Raw genomic sequence first — 26,193 nt, 5'->3', positions numbered from 1 at the left:
TTTTGTCAGCCAAATAGAAAAAATGGCTGTCCCTGTGCATGATACATTCGACCTTGAAACTGTCTTCTCCTCAGTTATTCTAGTGGTACAGGTGCTCCCAGGAGGAATGAAAGATGATGATTTTTCAGTGTGCGAGAAATGTGTGTATGCTCTGATGTTTAAGCTGTTTGAGATCTTGTTGACTTTATTCATTGCACAGTGAGCTTTGAGGCTCTCTCTGCACCTCCTTCCCTGCACCTGGGTTATAGCAGGGAATTCTTGTAGTTTCTAGTTTGAGTTTTTGTTGTGTCTTTATGTTAAAAAAAATAAGTGTAATGTTTAATTTAAAACTAGATGTTCTTGATTTTCTTAAAATTTCAGTTTTAGAAAGGGATGTTTTAGCAGACTTGTGTTCTGTTAGTCCTTATCCTACTCTTCAGAGTTTTCTATTTTCTCAGTTGCTTTTTCTACTCTGAAGTAAAGAAAACAAAGTGTGGGTATCCTTATCCTCACTGTACAGTTAGTGAGGAGACTCTGGTAGATGTAGAGATTATGTGACTTTACTGGAGTCTCATGGCATTTTAGAGCAAGAGGGGACTTTAGAGGTGGTATTTATTTAATGATTGGTACATACACACATACACATACAGCAGCAGAAACAGCCTCAAAGAAATCATGTGACCTTCCTGGAATTCTCATTTTTGGCCTTCCTGTCATAGTTCTGTTTGTGTGTGTGTGTGTGTGTGTGTGTGTGTTTTAAACTCCACTCAGGTTCACAGTTGATTCTTGGTGGTTGGTTGTTGCAGTATTTTTTCCTCTGTAGGTGGAGAATTCAGTGGATTTCGAACCTAGGTATCAAGTGCCCATATTCCTTTAGTCAGGCCTAAAATGACTTTAAATATAATTTGACTGCTGAAATTTGTGTATAGAAAGTGAACTCTTTCTGGGTAACCCTCAAGTGAAAAGAAGAAATTATCTGCATATTTTTATGAGCCAACATATTCTCCAGAACGGCTCTGTAAGGTAGGTGTCATTTTTATTTTATAGATGATAAATTAAGGTTCAAGGTCATAGATGACTCATTGACTCATCTACAGGCTCAAGTTTCTCATAGAGGTTGTGCATTACAGAGACGATGAGATGTTAGTTCTTATTTTTCTTAGTAATGAAAATGTGTTATTTTTAACAGGCAAAGGGTGTTGTGAATACGGCTGTGTCTGCAGCGGTCCAAGCTGTTCGGGGCAGAGGAAGAGGAACTCTAACGAGGGGAGCTTTTGTTGGGGCTACAGCTGCTCCTGGCTACATAGCTCCAGGTATAGTACAACCTGTAGGAGGCCTGCTTCCTCTTCCGGGTCAGACTTTGAAGAACAGCCTCTCCTTTATTTTCTGGGGTTAATTATACACGGTCTCTGGAAACATAGCAGGAGTGTAAGACGGGTGTGCGTGGAAATTCAAAAGAAGAGAATCTATGGAATGTCATAGGTTTTCCCCTGGCATCTGCTGAGTGACTAGAGGCTTCCTGGAGGGAGGTGACAGAGGAAGGATATTGTACCTGGTTGAGGGGATGTATTTTGACAGTGAGGAAACTAACAGCTGCTCCACGGATTGAGGGGTGTGGACGTTGAGCAGGGTGCATTCAGCGGGGGCCCAGAAGGTGGTTGGGTGTGACAGGAGAGGGAAGCTGCTGATAAGAGACTCCCTCACTGCGGTGAAGCCTGCTGTTAGTAGCATTTCTTTAACTCAGTGTTTGGGATTCAATAAAGGCTACAGAAGTACAAACAGGAAAAAAAAAAGGGGAACTTACTTAATCCAGAGCTTACTCTACGTCAGAGACTTTTGCATAAATGATTTCACTTAATTGCTTTTTAATCTTCACAGTGTTTCCTCAAGTAGAAATTATTTCCATTTTCTAGATGAGGGAACTAAAGTTTAATGGGAGAAGGCAGCTAGCTCAGGCTGAGACATGTAGCAGATATCAGAGCAGAGATTTGAACGTAGGTGTTTGCAGTTGCAGAGTTTATATTCTTTCCCTTTCACCACCTGGCTTGAGGGAGATGGGAAGAGATGCCCTCTTTTTGCCTTCTGTTCTAATACTCACGTCATTTCAGCAGTGGATACAGAGCTGTCTCATTAAAGATAAGTTGTCTGCAATATCGAACGTATGGAGCTTTTTTCCTCTACGTTTTTTTATTTTGAGAGAGACAGAGACAGCGTGAGCTGGGGAGGGGCAGAGAGAGCGAGTGAGCAAGCTCTGCAGTGTCCACACAAAGCCCGACATGGGGCTTGCACTCATGAAACTGGGATCATAACCTGAGCTGAAACTGAGAGTCTCAGATGCTTAACCAACTAAGCCACCCAGGCGCCCCCACCCCCACTTTTTTTTAAGTTTATTTATTTGCATGTGTGGAACTTTTGACAAGTAAACTGCTTGTAGTTGTTGGTCAGGATGAAATTGTCATAAGGATTGAATCTTACCCCATCAGTGTATTTTATGTAACATTCTTAAGAAGTTCACTTACATTGTGTGTGTGTGTGTGTGTGTGTGTGTTGTTTTCTTTTGTTTTTTTATCATTTTTTTAATGTTTATTTGTGAGGGGGTAGGAGGGGCAGGGGGGACAGAGGATCTGCAGTGGGCTCTGCACTGACAGCAGAGAGCCTGATGCAGGAGGGCTCAGACCCACAAACCGTGAGATGATGACCTGAAGTCAGAAGCTTAACTAACTGAGCCACCCAGGTGCCCCATTTTTGTTTGTTTGTTTAAGAAAGAGAATGGGCTATTTGGGAAGTTCTATGGATGATGTGGTTTTGGAATTAGACTTGTAGGAGTTGATTCCAGTGGGAGCGTAGCGCAAAGATGTGTCATACAAAGAATATATTCACTCATTCAAATATCATGTGCCTGCTTTGGGATTTTACTGTCATGGCTTATGATCGGGTAAGACATGCTGATGAAATAATCACAATTATAAACTGTGAAGGTTGTAATGAAGGAGAAGGGTATGTAATGTGAGGGAACATAACAGAGAAACTGGGTCTAGGCTTTGGGGCCTAAAGGCTTCCACAAAGAAGTGACACTTGACCTGAGCTTTGGAGAATGAGGAGGAGTTAACTCAGGGAAGACTGGGGTGGAAGAGTGTTGCACACAGAGGGAGCAGCATATGCAGAGACCCTGTGCTGCTGGACCAGGGAACTTGGCTGGTGAGAAGGATGGAGGAAGGTCAAGACATCTGTAGCGTGGAGAGCATTGTGTGTTTTGGGTGGGGGGGCGGGAGGAGACTTGACAGGGACGGGAGTGATTCGAGCTAAAGCCGGATGCGCAATCCCAGTCCTGGAGGCTGTGGTTTGGATTTTGGCCTTAGAATGCTAAGTGCAGTGGGAAGTCATGAAGGGTTCTAAGGAGAGAAGTGACAAGATCAGACTTTTTTATAAAGATCACCATCTATAGTGTGAAGAATAGATTGTAGGGATAGAAGTGGATATGAAAAGACAAGTTAGAAGGTTTTGGTAAACTCATAGCCCAGGGCAGAGACAGTGCGGGTATCTCCAGCGGGTGCACGGCAAGGAGTGACCAGATTGAAGACCCTCCTGCAGAAGCCTAATTAATGGATTTAATGTGGAGAATGAAAAAAGAGGGAGGTCTCAAGGATTTCTCCTGGCATTTTCAGCGAGAAGAACTGGGTGGGTGACTTTGACATAGAAGGAGACTGCTGAGGGATGAGGCAGGGAGGGAGATGGAGGAGGACAAGGTTCCTTGTGGTTTGATTCTGTTTATATGTCCCAAACTAAGACACTCTTCTGTGCATCTCACTGTTTCTACTGATACTTAGTACTGTTTTGCTTTATTCCATCATTATTTAAAGGAAGCCGCTTTTTATTAAATGATGACAGGCAAGTTATTGAGATGAACTTTCTTGCCTGTGCTTACGTGTTCAGTGGGGGCTTTGTCCATCCGGTAGTGTCTGCGGTTGCTTGGTCTTCGATGCCTAGCCCCCGCCCGAGTGGGAAACACCCATCATCTAGTGGTGGTCATCGTGGAAGGCATCATGTGTGTCTGCTTGTTGCCAGGCGTGTTGGCTTTATAGTAACTTTTCTCTTATGTCATCGCATTGGCCTCTTTGAAAAGGCCTGTCTCCTGAAGCTTTTAAAAATGAAGTTCTTTTATAGCCTAGAGAAGATTCAGATTAGGTCAATTAGATTATGAATAGGTTATATGCCATCTGCGGAGTGTCTTCTGTGCAACAGGGACTGTAGTTAAGTATTTTTACATACATTATTTAATTACATTCCCCTGCCAACTCAATTACTGTAGAAGACTGTGAGGCTCAGAGAGGTTAAATAACAGGCACAAAGTCACCTTGCTAGTGAAAAGGCGGAGTCGAGGTTCGAATCCCACAGCCTGATCAGTGGCCAGCTTAGTAGTTGTGGTTTTATCTCTCCTTGAGGAGGCTTTGGTAAAACCCTTGAAACTGTAGCCTTGGCCGTCCAGCCAGCTACCTTTTCCTGGAATAGACATGATGTACGAACTTCTTTTTAAAGTATTAATTTCTCTTTTGGCCTCTGATACTGTTCCTATTTCATATTTCCTAGTGTTGCTTTCAGCTGCATTGCATCCTCTTGAAAGATAGGATTTGGGGAGCACTAAAGACTAAGACTTCGTTGTACTATCCCCAGTTTTATGTGACTTAAGTGTAGACTAAAAAGTGAAAATTTTCATCTCTCTGGAAATGTTTGAGTTAGTCCCTAAAAGCAGTTTACTCATTCAGCATACATTTGAGTGTTTTGTTTTAATCAAGAGATTTGGAACTGTGCATTCGAAGATTGACTAACATCTGCCCCAGTGAATGCTTGAGGTCATATGAGGTAGGAATAGACACTTGAGTAAACACTGTGCAATGTGATACAAGTTATAACCTGGGTGGGTTGGGGGGGAGAAGGAGTGAACAGCAAACCCAGGAGACTTTACAGAAGAGGTGACGTTTGGTCCTGATCTAAAGGATGAGTTGTAGTTGGGCAGCTAGAGAAGGAGGGAAAAAATCCTCGCAAGCAGCAGAAATGATTATAGAAAAAGGGATTGTAATGTTAAAACAAATCCTTTTTTTTTTTTTTTTTTTTAGGTACAGTGTGAAGGGCTCATGTAGGTTTTATTCTGTTGTATTTTATTATTTTAGGTAGAGACAAGGTGAGCTGGGGAGGGGTAGAGAGAGAGAGAATCCTAAATAGGTTCCATGCTCAGTGAGGAGCATGATATGAGGCTCGATCCCATGACCCTGGGATCGTGACCTGAGCCAAAACCAAGAGTTGGATGCTCAACTGACTGAACCACCCAGGCACCCTTTGTTCTGTTTTATTTTGTTTAAAAAAATTTTTAAGAAAAATATTTATTTTGAGAGAGAGTGCAAATGGGAGAGGGGCAGAGAGCTAGGAGACAAAGAATCCCAAGCAGGCTTCCTGCTGTCAGCATGGAGCTAACGTGGGGCTTGATCCTGTGAACTGTGAGATCATGACCTGAACTGAAATCAAGAGTCAGATGCTTAACCAACTGAGCTGCCCAGGCGTGCCCCTGCCTCTGCACCCCATTCTATTTTAGAACCCAGTTTCCCTAAAGATTTACCCAAGCAATTTAGTATTTATGGATATATTTTAAAAAATATTTATTTATTTTTGAGAGAGTGCAAGCGGGGAGAGGCAGAGAGAGAGGGAGACACAGAATCCGAAGCAGGCTCCAGGCTCTGAGCTGTCAGCACAGAGCCCGATGTGGGGCTTGAACTCACGAGCTGGGAGATCATGACCTGAGCCGAAGTTGGACGCTCAACCGACTCAGCCACCCAGGTGCCCCAGTATTTATATTTTTTAAAGTTGTTTTATTGAAAGGTTAAAGATGGGGGCTTCTGTTAACACAGTATTTCTAATCCCTACTACACTATAAAGAAGCTTGGAAGATTTCTCATTTTGCAGATATGGAAAGACAACTCAGAAATGAAATGTTTAAGGACATAAAAGAATCTAGAGCCAGAACAAATTGATTCAGAAACTTCTCTGTTCTTTAGACTGGTTTTTGTTGACAGTGTGAGCCTTTTCCATAGGCACCAGATGCTAATGTTAGTTTTGCCAACATTTACTGAGAGCCTCTGTGCTGGGGCCAGGAATTCAGATTATCAGGAGACATGGACCTTGTCCCCAAGCTCACAACCTGATCCACATGCCCATTTCTAGCACCAGTTGAGGCTTTAGCCTGTTGTGGCACTGCCTTCTGAAGAAACCTGGAAAGTTCTGTTTTCCAACTTTAAAGAAATTAGTAATTTGAGTGATTCTCAGCGTTCTTTGTTCAACAAAGTATATGTAGGGAGTGGTTATTATGTGACAGACCTTCTGCCAAGTTGTGGTGATGCAAAGGTGTCAGACTTGGTGTCTGTCACCCTAGTGGGGGACACAGACACGGAGTCGATAATTGTAACACGGCGTGGTAAGTGTAAGGAGAAAGACTATTCTGGTGGTTTAGGAGAACCTTGTAGGTCGTGCGAGAAATCTTTCACGGTAAGCGGGAACGGAGGGTGCGGCCACTGTGGGAATGGCTCTCGTTCATCCAGCATCTAGAAGTCCTCAGGGCCAAGATGCCGGGCCAGGCAGTCCTTGTGAACTGGGCCAGGACCGGTCGAGTGCCCTTTGCTCTGGACTGATCTGCTTTCTTCTCTTTGTACCAGGCTACGGAGCACCGTATGGTTACAGCACCGCTGCCCCTGCCTATGGTATGTATGCCATGTTTCTGATTTCTCCTCTTAGCAGTGCTGTCACAGCAATCTAGAGCACAGTTTGTATCCAGGGTTTCTTTCAATGAATTGGAGGATCTCAGACGTATTCATTCTAGTGACCCAACTTAAATTCCCTTTGAAAATGCCACAACCTTGTGGTTCTTGGTTTGGTTGGAGTTGCTCTTCTCTCCGCTTTGCCTGATTGAAGGACTGCCTGTTCTAATTGCCTGTTTCTGACCATATGGAAATTAAATATTTTAAGTAGTTCTTCTTACAGCCAACTTATACTCCATTCAAAGGCTACTGAAGGGCCAAACCCGGTTTCTGGCTTGACTGCTCGCCGGTTACATGGCTGCATTGAAGTTTCTGGCTTGAAACCGTGTGGGTGACTTGAGTTAGGGTTAGGAAATGTTCACTTCAAATTTGTAGCCATCGTCCTTTTCCGCAAACTTTGCTTTAGAGGTGGCGTAAATGAGCCCCAGCGTGGCAGTGGGCTCTCGCCAGCAGCGTTACTGAAGTGCTGACTGCAGACAGTCTGTGGTATGTGTTACAGAATCATAGGATTGTCTCCTCTCCCTCCAAAAATAAGAAAGTAAAATAAAAGTAAATGCAGAAATGAAACTCAGTGGCCCTTTGGATAACTTTTGAATGAGGTTTATGTGGCAATGGAGGCAGTAGGTTTGGAGTCAGTGATATGCCCTCTTAGACCTTTTCCCTGAGGCGCTACACGTTGTGGGTCCGCCATCTGCAGGATGTCTGCCACCGCGAGAAGAAGAGAGCACGGGTGTGCGTGCGCGTGAGAGAGCGTGGCGCGAGCGTGTGTGCGTGCACGCGTGAGCACGTGTTGGTGCGACCTCAGGCTGGATGTGCACGCGCACAGCAGGGAAGGACGTGGACTGTCCCACTGCTTGTGGCGTCAGCCCTCCACACGAGTCTCAGGGCCCTTCATTATGCTTTCTCTCTTCATGCGTCAGCTTTTCCATCTTTGTTCAGATGAAAATTATGGGTCCTTACGACACTGCTAAATTGAAGCTTCATCTGATGTCCTAACTGTAAAAAATAAGTAGAAAATGAACAGTTTTACGACTTTCCCCTTTAAGATAGACTATTTCTATCCTGGAAAGATGTGGAGAAGCTGCAAGTGTCAAATGTTTGGGGTGAGTTTTCTCTACAGCAAAGTGCCCAGTCTGGGGTTTCCTCCTCTACCGGAATGTTTCCTCTGGAACACTCCAGTATGGTCAGGGCTTCCCCAGATTCCCCACGTCCCTGATGTGGGGTGATTGGGAAGTGAGAACTTATTCAGGAAAATGTTTTCACCCAGAATTGCTTCTAAATTCAAATTCTCTAGTTCCTTGTGGTTTTGGCCATTTGCTTTTCCCATTCAGCCACCTTGTGGGTATCCTGGCCACCTCATCCCTCCTGTGAATTAGGTCTGGGCAGTTTATCCAAATGCATCTTGACTCACTGCTCCATCGTGCTATGTCTTGCGTGAGCGGCAGAGCACCCGCCTGCTGGGGCAGGTTGTTAAGTCTGTGTCTTTCTTTTAGACAAAGTGAAGTCTCACGTTCTTCAGTACAGGTTTGCTAGAGCTTAATTTTTCTCCTTGAAACACTGGTTTGTCTAGGCTTTAAGCTGCATTCATGTTTTTCCTCAGTCTTTAATTTTTCTCTCTTGTTCCTCCCTTTCCTCTAACATTATACTTTCACCCTGTGGCCTCTGAGCCCCACTTCAGAAGGCTCCTCTCTTCCATGTGCCATATAACTGACTTCCAAAGCTGGTGAAATTTGATGCCCCCATTTTTCACATAAAAGATTTGGTTTTTAAATGTTACTGTGATGCCAACCTACTAAAACAATGCTTTATTTTGGCTGTAAGGTAAATATGTCTTTTGGCCTTTGTAAAGCTGTTGCATGTGGGGTAATTTCCCTCTGATCATCTGGTGCTCTTGAATACCTGCTGTTGCTGCTTTGTGATTTCTCCATAGGTTAAATATTAGACTAGAAATAGCAGATTTCAAATCATGCTTGAGTATGCAGAAGTTTGTGAGGCCACAAGAACTCGTTCATTACAAAATTAAGCAAGTAGTTAATCTTTCCAGATTTGCCACGCCAATATCGGCAGTAGCCATTAAGAAAGTAAGTACCTGGTCGTGACTCCAGGTGGAGCGGTCTCTCTGGGGAGCGGAGGCCTGCACGTAAAGCTGTGCTTTGGGTCTTGACTGACAGCCATCCCTGTTTCTCCTGTAATATGTGATGTGCCAAATTGAAAACGATTCTGGATTTCTGGAGTCCCTCTGGAATATTAATCAGTAGCACTGCTTTTGATCTTTGGAACTCATGGCTGCTCACTCAAATGAAATTGCCTTCTGAATATCATTCTTCCTAGGATATAGCCCTCTTAATTTTGAGTGGAAAATAACTAACGATCAAAATATTAGGAGCAATTTCAAAACAGGAGATCTGTTGAGAGGTTTGTGGGTCTCCTCCCAGATGGTTCATGTTGACTGACTAATCTGGAAAAGGTTAACGATAATTACTGTAAGATATTTTTTAACCTGAAATTTTTATTGGATTATTAAACTTATTTGGAGTCCTCTCCGTTTCTTTTCTCTGTAGGTTTACCCAAGAGAATGGTTCTGTTACCCGTTATGAAATTCCCAACATATCCTGTTCCCCACTACTCATTCTTTTAGCAAATGACAGAAGCTAATTCCTATTGAACAACAAATACAGTACAATACAGAATGTTAGAGAAAAAGCCTTTTTATCCTGCTTTCTTTGAACACATACTTGATCAAAATTATTTGTAAAGAACATCTTTCCTACTTTTTGATTTTAACAAATGCAAATTTAGTTCTCTAAAACTTGAAAACAAAAAAGAAACTAGTTCTGTGAAACGGTACCTCATTTCCGGAAAATAACTTATACCAGCCCTTCTGTTCTAGGGAAATAAGTCTAGCAGTTCAAAGTTTAAGTTTTAAGAGGAGTATCAGATTATGTAAAATTAAATTTGTGAAGGATGTATAGAGTCTCAAACACTGATCACAAATAAACTGCTTTGTTGTAACACAGAGTACTGCCTGGTTCCTGACGCAGTCACTGATTCTTAGCTCTGATTGATATGTATTTGCCCCAGGGCACTTGAATTTGGGCTGTAGTTATTTTTTTTAATACAGTACAATAGAGACTTTTCATTTAAACTTTAACTTTGTAAATACTGAAGTGTGTAATTAAAGCCAATAAAATATGGGTTTGAATATTGTTTTAGCTTATTATTTTTGATATGTTTTGGTATCAAATTACAAGGAATTGAAAACTAATAATAACTTAGCCCTCGAAACCCATTCATTTGTAAGGAAACTGCTAAAACAAAGCAAAGGCAATTGTTAGCTTGAGCCAGTCTGCTCACTTTGTAAGCCCTTTGTACTGCTGTCCAAGGGCCTCCCCATGATAAAGGTACATTTTCTGTTATCTGAGCATTGCTTATTCAGATGATGGCACTACCCAGAGATGGGGAAGGAGGAATGTGATTATTTTAGTTTCCTAATTTCCAAGTTTTAAAAGAGAATAAATTAATCGATCAATCACCCTCTCTTGTTCTTGTGGCCTTCTTCACTCTGTAAGATATTGTGTTCACTTCCCTGGCTTTTTTCATGCAGATAGAAGATTAGTGATTTTTCTGGGATTCATTGAAAGGTCTCTTTTCCTCTTCAATTACATCAGAATCTAAAGCAGCAACAGGGTCCCCATAAAAACTTGCTCTTCGATTGTCCCAGTTCTTGTTGAGTGCTGCTGTGAAAAGTGACAGGTTTCAGCCATGGGTCAGCATTTATTTTTAAGTTTTTCTTAAAATTTATCTGATTAAGCTGGTGAAAAATGATCAGTCGGTAACATTGTGCTGTCCTGTAAAGGGTGCAGACCCGAGCCTTCCCCTTGCATTCTCGCCTTGTTTGGAAAGCCTATGATGTTACTAGAAGGTAATGGTTTCATTAAGGTACTCACCCCCATGAAGGCACCGGTGTGGTCCCGTGTGGATATTTCTAAGTCGCTGTGTCTTAAAAATGTCCGTTTTGAGTACGAATTAGCTTCCCTTTTCAGTTCTGCTTCTCAGAGCTGAACAGTGCCCATCAGTGAGAATGGGCTTCATGAAATACTGCAAATTTATGTACCAGATTTCTCTGGGACCACTAAATGAGAACGAGATGGGCAATTTAAAACAAACGTCAGTGTCACTTCTCAGATGTGTATTTATTACGAAATGGCTTGTTACTTCTGCTACTTGACCTTTAGTCTTTATTAGTGGTGGGTGATACTTTAATAAAACCTCATCACTTGCTAGAAATAGCTGTGAACTTATCATTCTCATCCTGTGCATTAGTGGCTAGACATAAACAAGAGGGCCCATTGCAGCTGGGAGTTTTCATGTTTCATTGATTCATTTTGCTGACCTATGGATGAAACGGAGCCATCACTGAGAAGAAAAAGCATGGCTGGTAGTGTCCAGTTTTTATTAATTAAATATTTACAATAGTCCTTTTTGTTTCTGGAATACTATTAATTGGCAGCTGCAGCTGTATTGTTATTTGAAATTGATCGTCAAATTTGCATTCCAAGTTGGAATCTCTCTGGAGATTTCTCTTTAGAAAATTCTTTTGAAGTAGCTGACTCAGCTTTGGAATTTAACCCCTCTATAATGGTGAAAAGGGAGCTGTGCTGTTTTCCAACATGATGGCAGTCATTTCAAATGGTTTCTACCAAGTCTTTTTTTTTTTTTTTTAATTTTGTTGTTTGTTGGAAGTTACTAACCATGTTGTAAACCTGCCCAGTTGCTGCAAACTTTTACATTTCTCTGCTTTACTTAAAATAATTGAGCTGTCAGTCCTCTGTTAGAAGTGGTAACCATGCAAGTTCAACTGTTTAAATTTTGTAATGAATTAAGTGTCCCCCTCCCCACCTTCTGCCCTCCCCCCCCTCCATTTTGTAATGAAAATTCCACTTACAGCTGAAAGAGCAGAGAAATATAAATGAAGCTCTTGGCTTCACCAAATTCTGTGAAATTAACACCAAGTTTTGCTTCTCTGCTCTTTTCTCCACTGTAGGTGGTTTTTTCATTGACAGCCCCTATTGCCAGCCTCTGAGCGTCGCACCATTTATTATTCACTTGGGCCCTCAAGATTTCTTCTCTGACTTCTAGAACCATCAGGTTGTCTGGCTTGAAATGGCAATTTCTGTCTTGGTCTTAAGAGCCTTGTGACCCCCTGAGGCTTTCCAGCTTTCAGATACACCACTCTGACACCTTCTTTGGAAAGCAATGACTGAGCATTTTACAGAAGAGCAATACTTTTATTCAAAGCCACGGTGTCTGTTTTAAAACTTCTCCTTTGGAAACCTAGCAATATCTGTACTTAAGCCCTCCTAGCGTAGTCTCTTGTCCGGGAGTTTACAGACCAATGGAGAACTTAGAATCAGTGTGTGAGCTGTGCTATCTTCTGACAGTTTTTTAAACTTTTTTAGCACATAACTTGGGTAGTTGCATTCCCGACTGCGTCAGTTAGCGCTATTATAATTTCTCAGAGATAGGGGTCCTCCTTGAAGCCATATTCTTTGCATGGGGGCTGGCACCCAGCCAGGGATGTGGCCTGCAGCCCCAGCTTCTTCCGGCTGCAGGAGCACCCCCTCTCTTGTGCAAGGTAATTGGTCCAATAGATTCCCAACATACCTCATGCTGACTAGATGCAGCGCATGGTGCGTGCAGCAAGGAGTCCTGAGTCGTTTGTAGTCGCACAGAAATCGTTAACCTGGGAACAAACCACTGATAGATTTTTCTGCTATTAGCCTTTCCTTCTTTTTTTAAAATTTGGGTGAATGTTTGAAAATCATGAATCAGTCAGTCACCGTTATTAATTGAAGAGCTGGGAATACCTCGTTAATGTATTTTTAAAACTGGTGTTGGACCCTCTGTGTATTTCAGGTTAATACTTTTAAGCAGTTTTCAGCACGTTTATCTCACTTTATTCTCGTTCTCCTCGGACCTTCGTAGCCATATCACTTGTATAAAATAGGCTGAGATCTAGTGACTGTAAGCTGTGGTCTCAGTAAACAAAGGTAAGCTCTTTTATTTTCTGATTAAAGAGAAAAAGTCAATGAACACAACGTGCATATATGACAATCATACAGGATGTATTTGATCTCTTAGGTCTTATGTCATCATGATTACCTTTAAAATTTTTATGATCTAAATGTAAAATAGTTATTTTCAGCATTTGTTTTAATACCCTTGTAATTACTTTTTATTCAAGAGAGACATTTCACTTTTACGAGTTAAATGTGTATATGTGTGTAGAAACTTATGATATAACATATATGTGAATTACACACACCTGTTTAAGTAAAAGAGTTTGGTGGTGGGAAGAGTCACCTAAGAAGACTTTAACGTCAGGGCACTCTTTGGGCCAAAGTGCTAGAATTTCATAAGCAGCAAGATTGGTAACAATGCTGGTAGGATCCATTTATATGTAGCTGTTACACAAGCAGAGGATCAAAGTGCCAATTTCTCAAGGAGAGAAATTTCTCTGAGGAATGCAAATCTCTGATCTGTGTTGTATGCCCAATACAACAGCAGTAAGAAGCCATAAAAAGAAAAAGCAATAGAAAATTAAAAAAAAAAAACCAAAATATTAAGGTAACTATGGAAAAATAATGTGTCATTGACTGTCATTAAGCTAACTATTTGCAGAACCAACTCTGGCAAGCCTCAGAATGGTAAATACCCAGTCTGCAGAGACCAAATAGACTTCAGGCAATTCATCGAGCTTTTTCCAAGGTCAGGTAGCTAGACGATTAATTTCCCACCTTCTTCAACCATCATGGAGTTCATTTACAAGATGTGAGGGTTAGGCCAAATATTTTAATAAGGATTTGCTTCATTTAGTGTGTCCCATAAGTACATTTCATATGTGATAGATGTTCTGTGCTGAGGCCGTATTTCATATATATAGAGATTAAAATGAAATTTCATGTTTTATGTGTCTCTCAGTAGCGGTTTTCTTTTTATTACTAACTTTGAAGGTTGCTGGAACAACGTTTCTCCCATACAGAATCTGTATGTACGTCAAACGTGGCTTTGGCACCCATAAAAGGTTGTATGAGGCCTAGCTGATGAGGACTACGTAGGTTCCCGTTCTCATCCAACAGCCGAGTGTCCGTTCTGTGCCAGATCCTTCTCCGGGCACTAGCAAAACAGAGGCTCTGCCCAGTGAAAGCATTTTAAGTCTGAGAGTGTCCTTGTTGGTGAAATTGGGTTGATTATAAATATCCTACGTTGGGAGACAGATGATGCATTAGCAGTGTCAAAGGATAATGACCTTGATCAGCAGTTTATTTATACATTATTTAATAATATAGGCCCTCTGACACCACTGAAATGGCCATCATTTGGAAATTCACTCATTTTAAATATTTCCCTGGCAGTTTTGAGAGCCTGAAACCAACTCTGTTTTATGTTCCTGGACCTCTCTCCAAGTAAGTGAATGCATTGAAATGAAAAACAATTATTCCAGTCCTTTTTAAGCAGTTTTTATAGTATAGCAAAGACCAAAGTGGTTGCTGTAAACACTGACCACATTTTTTTGACGACAAGTGAGGGGAGTTTTACCCTTACAATCAATCGTTCATTATAACTTGCCTGTTTATTAGATTTCTTTAATAACTGCAGTGGAGGTAAATGTTCAATAGTGAGTTAGGGAAACAAACTAAGACTTGCAGATGCGCCTTCACCCTTTCCCCCAGCAGTTGGATTTCTAGTAGTCGAGGGCCCTAAAAACTAGGGACATTAAGAGCAGTTAAAGCTGAAAACAACCTGCTCTGTGAATGGTCCTCCTGTACCTCCCACTCAGCACAGGCCAGTGTGTCCTCGGTGGTGGGGAGCAGGATGTAGCGTGTCTCTGAAGTCCTCAGAGCAAGAAAGGTTCTGATGCCACGCCATGCGGTGACCATAGGTCTCTCAGTGTCTGAAGGAGGCCTGGCAGGGAGACGGGCAGTAAATGAATAACAGCTGCAGAGTCCAGAAACTACCTGCTGCTGGGGTGAGTTTCAGTCTGATGTTTCTCTCTAGCAGTTACTTCCAGGGCACAAACTAGTACTTTTTATGTAAGAGTGAGTCTCTTCCCTTCCTCATCCCATCTTCCAGAAAGACTGTTTTAAGTCAAGAATTCAAGTTGAGTTAGTTGTAAGAATAGAGATCCTTTCCCATATTATCATTTTAGGTAGGAGCTAACAGCTTCCATTGATACTTGAAGCAGTGAACTTTGGAGATTTAAAAAAATAGCACCATAGTGCAAATTAGGTTATGTAAGCTTTACAGCACAGCTAGAAATAGGGACTAGAAACCATGTGGGAATCTGGGCCAAAGGACTTTTCTCCCTCCAGCAAATTCCCGTGGGGCTTGGGAATTGGAAGAGTTAATACACGCAAAGTGCTTTGAATAATACCTGGTGCCCAGAAGTTCTCGGTCAGTGTTGGCGGTTCCTGCCATGGTTGGCTGAAGTGACAGAAGGTATGTGAGGGAAGCGAGACTGTGCTGGCAGGTAGCTGAGAAGCAGGTGCGTGACCTACTCAGGGGAGCTGCATTGGTTCCTTGGTGGTCGCAGGTTTCGGGTGCTTCCAGTCTTTGAGAGAGACTCCTGGCATCGGGGGACTAAACAGGAAACACAGAGCAAATGCTTGGTGAGCGAGGCAGTGTGGGGAGGTCGCTGCACACCCATGCTGACTGAGAGTGCCCGTGTTTCTGCTGAGGTGGTGAAATCATTGGCCAGTCTGCTGCCAGGGATTCATAAATCCTTGCTTCGGGATTTAAGTGTGCTTAGAACTTCAAAAGGGCTGAGCTTAGAATATCAACCTGCTGATTCCCAGTTTCCTACCAGTACATTAATAAGAAAAAAGAGGTGCGTGATTTCAGCGAGGCCTGGAGCTCACCGGTGTTGGGCCGATAGTTCTTGTAAACCACAGACCGAGGAGCCTGGGTTGCACGCTTAGAAGGCCGCTGACCCCGCCGCTCCCCTTCATAGCATTCCCGCAGCTTCTCTCTTCCAGTTTGCTTCACCACTTTGGAAATAATCTGCGCTCCTCGCTACACGAGGCCTCCCCTGTTTGCTCTTCTCTCAGAAAACACATCTGCCTCTCCATCCCGCTCTCTTCAGCAGAAGGAAAGGTGGGTAGATGGTGAGACGGGTGCTGTTGGTTGAATAGCATAGTCCTGTCCCTTTCTGCACAGGCTTCAGGCACCTCTGAGGGAGGATGGGCGGGTGCATCCCCGTCCGCCGGCACGACGTATGCTAGGTGGGGATTACAGATTGAGTTCTGGGATGCTCCAAGTTTATAAAAACTGTGTCGGTAGGGACTGAGCATTACCTTTAAAGGCAAATAAGGTAGATTTGCGTTATAGTCAAGACGTGCCTTCTTCTTCTTTTTTTTTTTTAATGGTACCAGCGATGGGAAGTGAAAGAGGAGGGGACATGACAGCAACAGCTTCAGGGGAGGCTCCAACGGCCTCTCTCTCGCTGTCCCCCCAAAGCAAGAGGCTTTTCTTAAATCCAAGAGGTTCCCCCATTCCTCAGCTGTGGCCGTTTGGTGGAGTCATTTCCTCATTGAGCCAAGGTTGAGGGAAGGCCTTTCTTTTCTTCCTTTCTTTCTTTTTTTTTCCCCCTTGACCAATCAGTTTTAACGTCTTCACCCCTTGGTCCTTCTAAGCAGGGTCTTGGTGATTCGTGGCAGAATTTTGCCATTTGGCATTTCTGCCAAGTGCGGCTGCCCCTGTGCGCTCTGCCCAAGCAGTGGACGGGAGACTGACCAGCACGTCCTGGCTGGACATGTGTGGTCCTCACCTCTTCTGCTGCTTCTGGCCCTAGGAGGGCACGGGATTAGCCCGGCAGGCCTGCGGACGTTCTCTCAGCGCTGCCTGCGACCCAGTCTCTCAGCCTGCCTCGAGTCTCTGTACGGCTGGGACGGATGGTCTCTGCTTGCACATGTCAGCTGAATGTCTCCGGTAATGGAGTTAACAGGAGCCTTCTGTTTAGGTCATTTTGGGCTGTGGGCAGCAGTAGATTGGAGAAGGAGCAGAAGAGAGAGAAGGAAGAAATGCTGAAATTACTCTCTTGCATGTGCCGGGCACTTGGACCTTGTTCTCAAACAACCTTCTTGGAGGTGGTATTCTCATTCTCAGATAAAAAAAAAATAGGCTCAGGGTTCAGGGCTGGAGTTAGGAACAAAACCCCAGTCCGTCCGATGCCAAAGCCTCTTTCACCACACCGTGTGCGCTGTGGGTGCCGTCTGGACAAAGGGGAGGAACGTGCCGGGTGGCGGGAAGGAGGTGTGCAGGCCGTGGGCCAGGCCCAGCGGGGGCCTCACACCTCACATGGGGTCACAGGGTCCTGAGATCACAGGCGCCTCCTGTGCTGGAAGCCAGGCTCTCTGACTTGAGGCTGTTCTGGACCAGATATCCTGGCCTTTTAAAAATAGGGCTGTTTTTTGTGAGACCAATTGGGAAAGATTATATAACTGGAAGGATAGGCTGGAAGACTTAGGTGTGGTTGTATAAACAAAGGAAGCCCTTGTATTTCAAGCTTTTTTTTTTTTTTTCCTGTTTGAATATCAGTGACAACTCGAGGTATAGGTTTTCATTTAGCTAATGCTTCCTGCGTATATGTTCTGTCTGGCCTGAGATTGGTGATGGGGATGTCTTAGAAGATTTGAGCCAAGACACTCAAGGCTGGCAAGGTTCTGACTCACAGGGTAAAAGGAAGAGGGGCCTGGAGGGCCGGCAACCCAGGTTTGGGGTAGAAGTGTCGGGAGCCGTCCTGTGCTGAACAGAGCTTGGGGAGTGCCGGATTGCAGTGGCCTGTTCCAATTGCCAGGACTTTCCCCAGACTAGGCTTCAGGGAAGGTGGCCAGCCTGAAGGTCGCAGGCGGCCCTCTAGGTTGCGCTGTGCTTGGTGAGCCCTGCTGGGATGGCTTTGAGGTCTCTGAATTGCTGCACTTGAGCCGTTCTTCCGAACTCGGCTGAGTCTCCCGCTGCTGCAGACCATGTCGCCAGCTCCTTTGCTAACAATTGCCACCTGGGTCTCTGCTTAGGGATAGGTGGGGGTGGGGATGGAGGCAGAATCCTCTCCAGGGAAAGACAGTCCTCCCTCACCCCAAGTCATTGTCCTTGGCATTTGGCCATTTCTCTGCGCCACCTGCCGTGATGCTGGAGGGGAGCAGGAGGAAGGAATGGTTTTAAACCCAGGTTGCACGAGTTCCAGAGCAGTGACTTGTGTGAGGAGAGTGAGTACCTGGCCCAGCACTCGCTTAGCAGCTGTTCTTTCCCAGTGGCCGATCTGTTTCCCACCCTGCCCCTACAGTGTGGAGAATCGCCGGGCACGGACTGTTTTTCTTCCTGAGCAGGCAAGGCTGTCGAAGCCCAGAGAGCTGTCCAGATCACCCAGCTTGTTTGTGGCAAAACGCTGTGGCTCCTAATGAGTTTTTAACCACACAGAAGAAATGACATGTCTTCCACTGTTTTTGGGGACGAGAGTTGAATTAGACAACAACTGTGGGATCTAGAAATGATCTCCTTTTATAGATGAGGAAATGAAGGCTTAGCCAAAATGACTTGCCCCAAATTATACAGCAGTAAGCGGCTGAGCCCACCCATTCTGCCAGCACTGTGCTCGGTACTGGTGGTTTGTCTCACTGGTCTAGACTGCTTGCCTGCCCAGTTTCCCTTCCTCTCTCTGAGGCATTCTGCTTACCTCTCTTCCACACTTCTGGGACATATCCTGTGTGGTTTGAAGCAAAACAAGCAAAAACCAATGCTCCACCTCTCACCCTGCCCCCTGCCATGTGGAGGAAAAAAAAAAAAAAAGAATCCAGACTTTGGGCTTATTCTTTCTCTGGTTCCTTTGGAGGAACTGTCAGCTTGCCCCTGGGCTTAGGGGACTGGTTAACCTTGGGCCTGGCAGCCTATTCTGTTGTTGTTGTGCCTGTTTCCATACCGTTTTTTGGTACCATAACTGAACTCTGTAATCAAGTGTAGACCAGTGATTGCCGCTGGAGAGACCCCCAGGGGTTTGGTAGGCAGGGAGGGATAAGCTGTTGGAAGTGTGCTTTTCGTATTCTTCTGCGTCCATGTTTTGGTTGTTGGCTGTCGTCTGTCCCTGCCTAGGCCTTCATTATCTGCTCCACCCAAAGGAGTCATCCTCACAGTAACACGTTGCCCACAGTGCTCGGATGCTGTGGGATCTCACTGGACCCTTCCATCATGGAGATGTTCTCAGAAGTTGCTCCGCTTTCTAACATCTTTCATGTCCTTGGAAGCTATGTTAAGGGAAATGTGGACATCATCTAGGAGGTGAGAAACCTCTGGAAGGTGGCACCTGGGGAACTTGGGAAGGCCGAGGGCCCCTCCCAATGAGATTCACTGAGGCTGCTGGGGAGACCTGGGGAGATCACGGACCTTTCCATCAGCTATTTTAAAGGGTTATTTTGACTTGTACGTGACTCTAGAAGGAAGGTTAAAGACGGTTGTAGGAAAGCAGTTGGGCAGTTTGGGCAGTGTGTGCTTCCCAAGATGGTGGGGCTGTCCTGGGAGATTAGGTGTGATGAGAAGCGAGGCCGGTGGTGACCAGGAATGTTTAAGCAAGCCAGCTATTTGCACAGTGCAGAGGGATTTCTTCCACGGGATGTCAGGTTCGGATGGCACGCCGATGTGATCGGTGACACTGCCAAGGCCACTGCTCCCCTCTTTGGCACGTGGATTCGTTGAGAAACATTCACTGTCAACTACTGCTTGTTTCCCAGGCTCTCCCAGCTGGAGAAAATGTCAAGATCTTCTGTTTAGACAGCGGAGTAGAAGGTGAAACCACTGACCGAGGTGGAGTGCACAGGAAGGGGGAGCTCAGGGGCCTGACCAGGTCAGAGCCATCTCCTGTGGTTGGGGAAGACTCTGGCAGGCCTCCTGCTCTGTGAGGAGGCCTAGAACCTGAGCAGCTTTGACGGGAGTGGCAGAGGCTTCCCGCGGAGACTGGCATCTGCACTGGATGGAGGTCTGCCAGGGGGGTCATGAAGGAGAGCTTTCCAGAAGGGGGCACAGCGTGCACAGAAAGGGCATAGCCTTCTGGAGCAGCACGAAGGTACTTGCTGATGGAAGCTGGTACCTGGGGCCAAGATGGGGAAGGTGTGGGGAGGGAAGAAGGTGCTGGCAGGGCAGGAGTGGGCGATGGGAGAGGGGCGGCAGTGTGGCAAGGGCCATCTCTTTTGGGCTGGGAAATGGGGGTTTGGTGGGCCCAATTTCTCATCAGTGGGTGGCTGTGAGCCCTCTTCTTGTGCTCTCTGGGTTAGTGGCTCTTTGGCGGTGGATAGAGAGGTGTGCAGGCTGGCCAGTCAGCATCTTACCCTTGCCCCGAGTTTCTGCACGTGTCTGCTCTCCTGGTCTCACCAAAGGGAGTGACAGGTACTGAGTGTTCACTCATATAGAGGCCCTCTGCTTTTTAAAAAAGTAATGTTTTGGTTTCTTTACCCGGGCAAGGTCTGGAGCTCCTTGGATTCAGCACCTACAGAACATGGTTTTTACTTAGTGGGAAGTTGCAGATTTGCCACACAGAGCACTTTAAAGAGAGGGGGGAAAAACCATGTAAGATTTTGGCATCTAGCTCAGTCCTGCCACCTCTGGCTCATCCTGGCCAGGTGGCATAGAGCACTGAAAGGAGTCAGGGTGGGTTTCTGCACCTCTCTTATTTATATAGCTCTCTTGGGGACTAAGGCTAAAGAGGCAGCTGTGGTTTCGAACCTTCAGGTCAGAGCTATGCAAGGTTACAGGTGCACTGAGACAGTGATCCTGTCTGCCTTTGGGGTGGCCAAGACCTGAGGGTCAAGTGTCTGCAACTTGTCTTCTTGCTCTGTTGGCCACAGAAGTATCACTTGTGTGTCACAATGTGGAAATATATGGGAGCACTCCCTTAGACCTGGTGTCAGCAAACTTTCTGGAAAGGGCCAAACGGTAAATCTTCCAGACATGGCCATTCAGCTTGGCTGTGGTCACGCAAGAGCAGCCAGAGATGGTGCGTAAACCCAGGTGTGGCTGTGGTCCGATAAAATTGACTTTAAAAGAAACAAAAGAGTGGGCCTTATTTTGCCTACCCCTGCCTTAGGCTGTAGAGACTGACCCTTTGGCTTAATTATGACTGGAACCTTCCTTCCATCTGCCGCCTGGCCCATCTACCTGAAACAGAAGGCTTCCTGAGCATCTGTTCTGTATGAGCACTGAGGAGGAAGGGGCAGTCCTGGCCCGTAAGGACCACAGGTTGTGGGGGGGGTGGGGCACTGACAGGTGAGAGCAACATGTAGAACAGAACAGGGCTCAAGGAAGTCCAAGGTGACAGGGCCCCAATGACAGAAGGGCTAAGGGCAAATCAGGAGAGCCCTAGGAAGCTGCTCTGGAGAGGACACCAAGAACCGTGTAGTCACACAGGCACGTTGGGCCCAGCCTGGGCAGGGCCCTGAATGCCAGGCTAAGGAGCGTGGGCCTCATTCTCTGGGCCCCAGGGAGCCAGTGAGAGATTGTGTTTAGAACAGTAAAGTGATCACAGGTGCATTTTAGAAACGGCACTCTGGTCATAGACCAGAGTTGTGGTTGCAGATGGTATCTCGGTTTTGTCTGGACGTTTTAGGCAAGAGTTGGGTTGGTGTTGCTATGAGTAGAAAGGAGAGGTCCGGAGAATTGGTTGTTCTCTACCGTTCTGACTTGGCAGAGTTTGATAAGTCCTCTGTCTCCAGGCCTTTCTGTCTTGCTACCCTTTTAAATAAGGGCAAGACAAAACCAGGATTAGATTCTGGCTTGGGGCCTTGATGTGTGAGAGTAAAAGTGAGTTCCCCTTGCTCCAGAATGGAGTTCATGGCAGGAGAGCTTCACGGAGCAGACTCCCTTCCTGTTGGCATGCAGCCAACACCCGAAACAGGCCTTGCGAGAAGTGCAGAGGATGGTCAGGACTCTCGAGAAGCCTACAGGCCACTGAGGCAAGATGCCCGTATGTGACAGGCCGAAGCCAACACTGCTCGGGTGTATCACAGACTGCCTGAGGCCAGGCCTTCTGGCGGGTGCATGGGGAGACGGAGGTGAGTCACTCATGGTGCCTGCCCCAAGGTGCTCAATGTAGTTGGGGCGACAAAAAACAACTATAAATGTATATAGTGCTTTCTATTTCCCCGAAATCCACAACCCCCGCCCCCCCCCACCCCCCACCCCCCACCCCGAGATTTCTAGGCAGGTGGAAGGATGCTTTTTACTGAGCCAAGGTGAGGTGTGAGGGTCGGGAGCTGCCATGGGAGGGCCCCTGGGGACTGGAGAAAGGCCACCTAATCTGAGTGCGTGTGCACCTGCTGTCTCAGCGAATCCCCCACAGGCCCCTGGGAGGGGTGAGGCTGCCTGGCACCTGCAGCTAGGAGGTGTGGCGTCCGCACTGGCCTTACTGAGAGGTGGTTTCTTCGTGGTCCGCTGGCACCCCGGTCAACAGTGAGGGGTCTGGTGGCTGCCCTGGCTCCCTGGGGAGCTGTGTGCCATCCTTGCTGGGAACCAGTGAGGGTTATGGAAGGAAGTTTTGGTGAGGCTGTGCCTCCAGGGCATGTTGGATGCCCGCCTTGCTTGTCAGGCGCTCTCTGGTGGAGGGTGGGCCTCTCGGACTTTGCTGCCTGGTCTTGTCTTTTTGGGGGTGTGGAGGGGGGGGCTCTTGTGCTCTTAACGGTAGGTGTGGGACTTGGCCGAGGGAGGAGCACTCCTTGTGTTTTCCATAGGCGTTTCTCCGCTCCTCGAAGGGGAAGGACAAAGGTGGGCCTGGCTGTATGCGAGGTGTGGCCGTTAGAGGCAGCTTGGTCCTGGCCCCGGCCCTTGCCCTCTCCTCATCCCCGAGCATAGGCTTGATGCCGTTTTCTTAGCGAAATAAATGGTCAGAAGGTTGCTTTTTTTCTTTGACTCTAACCTAAATATTTCTGTTGTTCTGGAAAGTCACATTTTTTTTTTGTTCATGGAAACTAAGGGTAGGGACAGGAGTGTTAGTGCAGAAGACTCTTTAAGGAGTCCCTTCTCCACTGGTAATTTATTAAGTTGCATTTAAGTGTCCAGCCTCTTTCTCCCCTTTTCCGGGCTGAGCACCGCTCCCCACCTCGGGCTTAGGAGTTGGTCTGCTGTGTCAGGGGCAAGACGTATTGCTCCAGATGGGCTTATTTCCTGGATGTGTGTCACTGTGTCTGTGACACATCCTTGAGTAACCTCATCTGTGGCACTGACCCCTGAGGTAGTGACGATGCCCACAGGAGCTTTGGAATTCCGTGCCAGGCCAGCCCCGATTCCCCACTTACTTCTCTCACCTTTTGTGTCAGAAGCGCTGCCATTAGACGCATCCCTTTCCCTGACCAGGACGGCATCTCACGCTCAGACCAGCCCTGGGCCATCAGGTAGGGTTCGCACTGCACCCCTACTTCATAGAGGGAACACTGAGAGCTACCTGTTCCCTCGCTCACTTAATGCAGTGGTTTTTCAGCACCTGGCCGGGCTATCGCTACGTGGGAGGTGGCTTAGCTGCCATTTTTTGCTACCTTTCTTGGAGAGGAAGGCTTGTTTCTAGAAACTCAGCTGGGGAGCCAAACCGTAGGCAACCTCAAGGCCCCGACTAGGGCCTTAGTTTTGACACCTCCTAGGAATCCCAGGCAGCTGTCACCCGTGCAGTCTCCCAACTCCAGATGTACTTCCTCTCCTGGGGCTTGAGGAAACAAAATGAATGCTTGCTTGACGGGGGCGTGCTCTGCCTTTGTTCCTCTTGACTTCTAGTGAGGCACAAGCCCCTTCATCATTTGGTAAATCTTACGTACATTAGCCCTCAGCAGCGCTTACCCCAAAGTGTTTTGTACTCAGGCGTTTCACCAGGGACCCATCCGCTGGCCTCTCGTGCTGAACATCTTGTCCAAGTGGCTTGTGGCTTTAGGAGAGGACAGTCTCCTGAGAGAACCCTAATTATTAGGGTGAGGACACTCCTGGGGGCAGTGAAGCTGATGGGCCTGGCTCGGCCTGTTAGCTCCACAGCCCGCCCACCCTGGTCTCAGTGCCATGTGGCATTACCAGAGAGTGGCCTGTAGGACTTGTCACCCACTCCATGCAGAACTCCTGGTCTGGGGACGAGGCAGCTAGCTCAGAACTAAGGCCCAGATCTATTCGAGAGGGGCTTCTCTCATAAAGGAGCAAGGTGGCCCTGCTCGGCCTCAGCCCCTGGGGTGGGGAGTCCAGGAGGCATGGAGAAGGCCGAGTGTAGTTGTGGGTAGAAAACCTTTCCCTACTGCACGGTTACACACATGACATTGGACTCCTGGCTGTGGCTTACTCTCACTCTGGTCTGGTGATGGCCAAGGTAGTTTTTTAGGTATCAACTGAAAATATCTATCTATCTGTATATCTATTTACTGTGTTTTGTTTTGTTTTGTTTTTTTTCTGAATACGCAAGTGTAAATAGTATCATTTGCAGTGCAAAGTCCATGGCAATAACTTTACGTTGTGTATCATGTTGAAAAAATTGGCAAATGCGACCACCATGGATTGTCCTTCCCGTCTGGGGCAATGATTACATGTAGGACTCTGAACTTTAAACCTTCGGCGTGGTTGAAGCAGCAGCCTGCATGTGTGGACTGTCACCAGTGCCTCGTCCAGGATGCCTGGCCTTCATCCAAAGGGACTCTCTGCCGCCCCAGCGCCCACACTGTGGCTCCTTCGCACTGACTATGTCGGACTCTGCCGTAGACTGGTCCTCTTGTCTGGCTGCTGCAGTCTGTCTGTAATGCCCTGACATGTTGCATTCTCCCCATTTGGATGAATAAAAATAAAAGCTTCTGTCTTCAACAGCAGTGGACCCACTTTGGTTAAATGAAAGCTGTGACTTTGATGAAGTGGCCGAGTGCAGGACCACTTTCCTGGCCCTCATGACTCTCCAGGTCAGAACACGTGGCAGGATCTTCCCTTCATGGAGAGGGATGAGGAGCCAAGGCCTCGGTCCTGTTCCTTACGACTCTCTGCTCCTCTGCTAATGGTGCAAAATGTTTACTGAACTGAAACTTTAACTTGGGACCCTGGCGTAGTAAGTGGTGACTTACGGGTGCTGAGTGAGGGCTCAATTCTAAACCTTAGAATTTACCAGGTACTTTTCACACATCTTAGTCCTACTATATTCGTGCCTATTCCCCAAGGCTGGCATTACCCACACATGACAGATCAGAACACTGAGGCTCACAGATAAAAGTAGAACTTCTAAATGGCAGCAACAGTTTGTATCCAGAGCTGACGCTCCACCCCTCTCCCTCCCCTCCCCCCCCCCCCCCCCCCCCCCGCCCTTGTGAGGGTCCCACAGTGGAGCTGCCCCAGAACATCCTGAGGAAGCAGAGCCAGGCCCAGGCCTGCTGATGCCTCTTCCAGGTAAGTGCAACCACTGTGGGTAGACGAAGGCACTGGGTGTTCCTGCTTCACTTTGTAAGTCAGGGCCCACCCCCTCTCTGCGCGCCCTTGCACCGGATTCATGAGCATGCTTAGAACTGGCCACAGAAGAGCTGGCTGGCCTGGGCCCACTGCTGCTCCCCTGCCCCATGGTCACGGCGAACAGCCTGTGGAGTTGAAATGGGGGAGTGAAGGGCGGGAGCCTTGCTGGTCTTGCTCGCGGGCCCCAGAAGAGGAGGAGGTGGCTCTTGAGAGAAAAGGTTGAAATGGCAGGTCTTGTGATCGCGGGCAGGAAATCTTCCACCGCTGCTTACAAATCTGAGGATAAGATCACTGAACTCCCAGGGGCGTTCAGACAGCTGGAGGGACCAGCAGCACACAGGCGAAGGATCAGGAGCTTTATGGTGCCCCAGCAACCCCTAGGACACAGGCGAGGAGAACTCCTCGGAAAGGTCATGTGACTTTCCAAAATGAGTGGTGCACCCAAGGTCACAGTCTGGCCTAGAATCCAGCGTGCAGGTGTGTCGTTGGCAGTGAAGTGCCCTGCCGGTCACGGGGAGCTAGAGGTGCGGGTTAACGGCCGTGGCACCTGGGCCAGGAACCCATGGGTCCAATTTCCTCTCTGATAAAATGGGGAAGGGGCAGAGACTCAGTGCTTAGGCCTCTCGCTCTGGGAGCCACTGCCCCAGCCATTGGGTATGGTCCTAATCCTTGCACCTGTTTCATCCTTCCGACCTCATCACCCCCCAGATGTGTCCTAGGAGAGGGGGCGTCCCAGTGTCAGAGGCAGGCTAATAAGTGAAGCGCTCTAATGCCATAAACCTCCGTCAGACTGATGAGGACAGGCCTCTCCCAGGTCACAAGGGGCCCGTATCACCTTACTCCCCGGTGCGTGGACTTGCTTCTGTTGGGTCAGTCAGAGCCGGGAGTTGTGGTCTCAGCTTATTTTTAGCTCCCGTGGATT

General features: G+C 46.7%; 1 protein-coding gene across 2 annotated transcripts in view; it reads left to right on the top strand.

Annotated features, from left to right (window-relative positions):
• STRBP (spermatid perinuclear RNA binding protein) overlaps positions 1–24,651 on the top strand; it is a 153,123-nt gene extending 128,472 nt beyond the window's left edge. Inside the window, exons 16-18 of one of the 2 annotated variants that reach the window (XM_047069202.1) lie at positions 1,169–1,292; positions 6,681–6,725; positions 11,827–24,651. In XM_047069202.1, the coding sequence (XP_046925158.1) occupies positions 1,169–1,292; positions 6,681–6,725; positions 11,827–11,921 (264 nt within the window). In that variant the 3' untranslated portion in view covers positions 11,922–24,651. Of the gene's footprint in view, positions 1–1,168; positions 1,293–6,680; positions 6,726–9,343; positions 9,799–11,826 lie in introns of those variants that run through there. The other variant, XM_047069198.1, reaches the window with a different exon arrangement.
• The last annotated feature ends 1,542 nt before the right edge of the window (positions 24,652–26,193 follow it).

The sequence above is a fragment of the Lynx rufus genome, unplaced genomic scaffold (assembly GCF_022079265.1).
Source record: "Lynx rufus isolate CCGP_SWC_20201006 ecotype Redwood Valley unplaced genomic scaffold, mLynRuf1.p SCAF_10, whole genome shotgun sequence".
NCBI classification, from domain to species: domain Eukaryota; kingdom Metazoa; phylum Chordata; class Mammalia; order Carnivora; family Felidae; genus Lynx; species Lynx rufus.
Note: the sequence above shows the minus strand (reverse complement) of the source record. Positions and strands in the feature narration are given on the sequence as shown.